At 58.4% G+C, this 6000-nt stretch overlaps 1 protein-coding gene across 5 annotated transcripts in view; it reads right to left on the bottom strand.

Moving 5' to 3' along the window:
• Positions 1–5340: 5340 nt before the first annotated feature.
• Positions 5341–6000, bottom strand: part of PTPRA (protein tyrosine phosphatase receptor type A) — a 128496-nt gene continuing 127836 nt past the window's right edge. For all 5 annotated transcript variants that reach the window (XM_059845437.1, XM_059845440.1, XM_059845436.1 and 2 more), the window contains one exon: positions 5341–5699. In XM_059845437.1, coding sequence (XP_059701420.1) covers positions 5625–5699 — 75 coding nt within the window. In that variant the 3' untranslated portion in view covers positions 5341–5624. The remainder of the gene's footprint in view (positions 5700–6000) is intronic.

Raw genomic sequence — 6000 nt, 5'->3', positions numbered from 1 at the left:
TCGGGAGGGGAGCGGGACTGGGACAGGGACAGCCGTGGGGCAGAGACACCCGTGGGGCAGGGATAGCCAGGGGACACGGGCACCGGCGGGGCAGAGACACCCGTGGGGCAGGGACACCCTACACGGCACAGGGACAGCCAGGGGACACGGACACCGGCGGCCACAGGGACACCCTACATGGGACAGGGACACCCGTGGGGCAGGGATATCCTACACGGGACAGGGACAGCCATGGGACACGGACACCGGCGGCGACAGGGACACCCTACACGGGGCAGGGACACCGGCGGAGAAAGGGACACCCTACTCGGGACAGGGACAGCCAGGAGACACGGACATCCGTGGGACACACGGACACCGGCGGGGATAGGGACACTCTACACGAGATAGGGACAGCCAGGGACAGCCAGGGGACACGGACATTCGTGGGGCAGGGACACCCTACACGGGACAGGTACAGCCGTTTGACACGGGCACCCACGGGACAGGGACAGCCCCACGGGACAGTGACAGCCCCGGGGGACAGGGACACCGCCACAGGACAGGGACACAGACCCCCCGCCGGACACGGAGAGGAACCCTAAGGGACGGGGAATCCCCCAGGGAACAGCCGCCCACGGGACAGGGACAGCCCCACGGGACACGGCACCCCAAAATCGGACACCCGTCCCCACGGGACACGAATTCCCCACCCAAGGATCCCAAGGGACGCGACACCTGCCACCCACGGGACACGGCATCCCTCTGGGGACACAAACCCCGCCCGCCACACGGGACCACAGCCCCAAGGGACACCACTGTCCCCATTGTCCCCATGCCCCCTCTCCCCGTGAGCCCCCCTCCGTCACCATCACTGCGCACAAATCCCCCCCAGCCCCTTTATTCCCCGCGGGGGGGTCCCGGTTCGCTCCCGCGGGGGTCGGTGGCTCCGGTCAGGGGCGCAGCGCCGGGGGCTGCGTGAGAGGGGCGGGGGGATCGGTCAGTCCCGGTCCCGGGGACCCCCAGGAGGGGTCAGACCCGGTCCCGGGGACCCCCCCCAGGACCCCCAGGATGGGTCAGACCGGGTTCCAGGGACCCCCCCAGGACCCCCCAGCCCCGTTCCCGCTCACCGGCAGCGGCTCCTCCCGCCGGGGGGGACACGGGAGGGGACGGCAGCGCCCCAAAGGGGACGGGACCTGAAGGAGGGGGGAAGAAAGGGGGGACACCCGTGGGGGAAAAGCAGCCGGGATAGGGGGAATACCCCGCGGGTGGGGGGAATTCCAGGGTGGATCAAGTGAAGGGGATTCGGGGAGGAAAGGAAATCGGTGGGGAAGATAAGCACGGGAAAAGGGGATGATCTGGGGGGGATGATCCAGGGAGGGGGATAAACTGGGGGGTGATAAATCCAGATCGTTCAGAGACGGGGATAAACTGGGGGGAGGTTATAGCCCTTGAGGGTGATAATTCCGGATAATTTAGGGAGGGGGATAACCCGGTGTGATAAACCTGGATAATTCAGGGAGGGGGATAACCTGGGGGGTTGATAAACCCAAATAATTCAGGGAGGGGGATAAACTGGGGTGATAAACCCGGATAATTCGGGGAGAGGGATAACCTGGGGGGATTTTAGCCCGTGGGGATGATAAACCCGGATAATTCAGAGAGAGGGATAAACTGAAGGCATTTATTGCCCGTGGGGGTGATAAACCCGCAGTGGGGTTTAACCTGGGGCAGAGATAAATCCAAGAATTCAGCGGGGGGATAATCGCGAGGGGATATAATCCAGGGAGGATAATTTGGGGCAGTATAACTCGGGCGGGGATAATCCAGAGGGATTTTAACCCCAGGAGCAGGGTGAGGGGGACACAAACCCTGGGCAGGGGGACGCAGCCAGGGTGGGCATCACCCCGGCAGGGACGGGAATGACCCGGAGGGGGGTGACCCGCTGGGGACACCCTACCTGGAGGTTGGCGGGGGTCCGGAGGTCCCGCTTGCCCCCCGGGTACCAGCCGTGGGACCAGTGCTGGCCGCGGCCGCGGGGCAGGGCGCAGCTCAGCAGCAGCAGCGCCAGCAGCAGCAGCGACCCGCGGGGTGCCATGGCCGGGGGGCTGCGGGGACACAGGCGGCCCTGTCCCACCGGCATCCGCTCCGGGGACACCCCCGGGGGGCTGCGGGAGGGTTGAGCAGCCGTGCGTGCTGCCAGGGGTGGTTTGGGTTCGGTAGAAGCCCAGGGGTTGAGTGGGGAGGATGGGGATGCAGAGGGGGTGATCACCCATGGATGGGCTTGGGATGGAGATCCAGAGGGGATGAGCACCCATGGGTGGGTTTGGGATGGAAATCCAGTGGGAGTGAGCACCCATGGGTGGGTTTGGGATTGAGATCCAGAGGGGATGAGCACCCATGGCTGGATTTGGGATGGAGATCCAGAGGGGATGAGCACCCATGGGTGGGTTTGGGATGCACACCCAGTGGGGGTGAGCACCCACAGGTGGGTTTGGGATGCAGATCCAGAGGGGATGAACACCCAGGGATGGGTTTGGGATGGAGATCCAGAGGGGATGAGCACCCATGGCTGGATTTGGGATGGAGATCCAGAGGGGATGAGCACCCACGGGTGGGTTTGGGATGCGGATCTAGAGGGGGCGAGCACCCATGGGTGGTGCTGGGGTGAGTTTGGGATGTAGATGCTGGAGGGAATGACCCAGCATCACTTTGGGGTGGGTTTGGGATGGAGATACAGAGTGGGTGAGCACCCATAGGTGGGTTTGGGATGGAAATCCAGAGGGAATGAGCACCCGTGGGTGGGCTTGGGATAAAGATGCAGAGAAGATGAGCACCCGTGGGGGGGTTTGGGATGGAAATCCAGAGGGGGTGACCCAGCATCACTTTGGGGTGGGTTTGGGATGGAGATCCTCTGGGTGCCGTGTGGGGCTGCAGAAGCTGGAGGGGCTCAGCACCCCGGGGTGCTGCTGGGGTTTGGATTCAGCATGGACACCCCCCCACCCCCCCAGACCCCATCTGGGGTCTGATTTGGGGCAAGCAGGACCCCCCCAACCCGGGGCCCGTGCCTTGCCGTGGCCGGGGCAGCCTCACCTGGTCGGGGGCCGGTGGTGCCGGGGGTGGCGGCGGTGGCAGTGGCCGGAGGTGCCGGTGGTGGCAGTGGCCGCGGTGGCCGGAGGTGCCGGTGGCCGGCAGGGCAGGCACCGCTATTTGAAGGGCTCGGTGACAGTGACGTCGGCCTGGCCACCGTTCCCACGGGGGACCGTGACCTCGCTGATGGCATCGGCCTCCCCGTGCCAGTGCCCGGTGCCTCCTTCCCCCCAGATCCTCCTGGCACCACAGACCAGCACCCTGAGACCCTTTTTGGGGATTCTGCCCCGGGGACCCCCCAGAAGGGGCTCATTTCCCATTTCCTGGGAAAGGGATGGATCCAGATGGTCCCTCTGCAGCTCCAGGGATGCTCTTGTTGAAAGGAGGGGAGCAAAGTCCCCGTGCCTCAGTTTCCCTGCCCCACCCCAGCCCCCATTTCCTTGGTTCTCCCCCCAAAGTGGGGCTGGATGCTGGCAGTGGAGCCCTCAGCTCCCAGCCCAGGGGATGTGGCAGAGTTTGGGAAGGGGATTTAGGCAGGATCTGGCCCTGGATTATCTCCAGCAGCTGCTCATCTCTCTGATATTTGCAGTTGGATGCAGGATGGGGCCAAGGCAGATGCTGTGGCAAAAGTTCAAGGCAGCTCCTGGCACCCCAAAATTTCCCCAGACCCCCTGAGACCCTGGGAATGAAGGAAAAAAAGGGAAATGGAGGGACTTGTTGGGGTGGTCCCTGTTCCTGGGTGGAGCATCTGTGGGGACAAATGAAGCCCTCTTGTTCAAGGAGGGTCCCCATTTCTTTGGGGTCACCATATTTAGTTCTGAGTGTGACTGACAGCCTTGGCCCAAAGCCCCCAAAATTCAGGAGTTGGAATTAGCAATGGGGTGACGTTGGGGGTTCATGAGGGGCACCAGGTGATGGAGTGGGGATGATGGCAGCAGCAAAGCAACTTTTGGGGGTGTTTTGTGTGGCTGAGGGTGCCCCCTTGCCTGTGTGCCTCCACTGAACCCTCCAGTGAATCCTGCCTGGCTGGAAAAAGCTGAAAAAACTTGGATACTCTGACTCCTGGGCTGTTTTTACCCAGAACTTCCTAGATTTCAACCCCATATCCTGAGCCTAGAACATCCCTGTCAAAATTTGTGGGCCCTGACACCCTCCCCGTGCTCCCCAGCACTGTTTGGGGTGTCCAGAGAAATCCCTGGGGTGAAGCCTCTGCTCCAAACCAGTTCTCCCAGTGCCCCCATTAAGCTGGGCATGGTGCCCCTGACTGCAGGAGGAACAAGGTGTTTTCTCAGGCACTGCTTCATAAGGAATAAAATAATAAAATCAACCATATTAACCTGTTTTTTTTCCTAATGTTCAAGTGCTGCACCCCTGCTCCTCAGGATATTTCTTGAGCCTTTGGATTCTTCTTGAAAGAGAGCAGGCCTGGAGTGGGAATTTGGGAAAAAACCTTCCTTGGGATGGGGGTGAGACCCTGGCACAGGGTGCCCAGAGGAGCTGTGGCTGCTCCTGGATCCCTGGAAGTGTCCAAGGTCAGGCTGGAAGAGGTTTGGAGAGATCTGGGATAGTGGACAGTGTCCATGCCATGGCAGGGGTGGGATTGGATATTCCATGAGATCCCTTGCACCCCAAACCATTCCCTCATTCTGTGATCTCTCAGGGTGCCAGGAAAAACGATCTGACACCTCCTCCAGCAGCTGGGGCTGGAGCTCACCTGCTGCAAAGAGCACCAGCAGGGATGGCAGTGACCACCCTCAGCTCAGGGCCACAGGGCCAGCCCCAGTCCCTGCTCTAAAATCCAGCTCCAAACACACAGACCTTTCCTTCAGGGAGCAAAAATCCTTTTGTTTTCCTGGGCTTTGCTTTTTTGGGGTCAAAATCCCAACATTTGGGCGCTGCTGTGTGGGAATTACAGTTTCCAAACCAGCAGTACATGGTGGCCTGACCCTGAGGGAGGAAAGTTTTTAGCTCTTGGTACAAAAATGAGGGTATTTATATATAAACACACACACAGAATCAGCTTTTTTTTTTTTTTTTCTCATTTTTTTTTAAGAGCTGACCAGCAGAAAAATGTGAAACCATTTCCCTGCAGGTTTGGAAAAGCTTGTGCTGGTGGGGGGGGTTGGGTTTTGTTTCAGATGAGATCCAGGATATCTCTCTTTCCTTTTTTTTTTTTTATAAAGGCTTTACTCCCTCAAGAAAAAAAAAAAAAATTTACAAACAAAATAACAGCCTGTATCAACTCTCCAGAAGAGAGATGGTATGACAATATTAATCCAAACATCAAGCTATTTAATTCCCCAATAAAACATTGGAAAAAAAGGAGCCAACAGTATCTGCACTAACACTTTGCTACATATAAAATCTCCAGCTAATATGAAGCTTATGGTACCAACCTCTAAAACAGTTAAGATATATACACATAGGTTTTGTTTTTTTTGTTTTGTTTGGGGGGGTATATTAACAAACAGAATATTACAAAATATTAAAGAAGGCAACTCTTCTGTCATTTGTTTTTGGGAGGGTGGGTGTGGATTTTTTGTTCCTGTTTTTCTTCACTTGAAGTTGGCGTAGTCTGAGAAGGCGTCGATGTATTCCTGCACCACCTTGTAGCAGAATTCGTACTGTTCCTGTGGGATGTGGGAGAGAACAGGGTCACAGCAGGAAAATCCACACCTGAGACACCACCTCATGCTTGGGCAGGTGTCCAGAGCAGGTCCCACATCCTTGTGACCCCCAAACCCTTCCTGGGGTACTCATGGCAAAAGAAATTCTGCTTTCCCCTTCCCTCTCTGAGGTTCTGTTTGGATCCTGAGCAATCCCCTCTTGCAAGAGCTCGCCCAGCCCCACCTGCTCCAGCCCTACCAATGGGCAGGGTTCCACAGCCACTCCAGGACACTCTTCCAGGTGTTTCAGCTCATTAATGTATGG

Source organism: Haemorhous mexicanus, chromosome 4 (assembly GCF_027477595.1).
Source record: "Haemorhous mexicanus isolate bHaeMex1 chromosome 4, bHaeMex1.pri, whole genome shotgun sequence".
Taxonomy (NCBI): domain Eukaryota; kingdom Metazoa; phylum Chordata; class Aves; order Passeriformes; family Fringillidae; genus Haemorhous; species Haemorhous mexicanus.
Note: the sequence above shows the minus strand (reverse complement) of the source record. Positions and strands in the feature narration are given on the sequence as shown.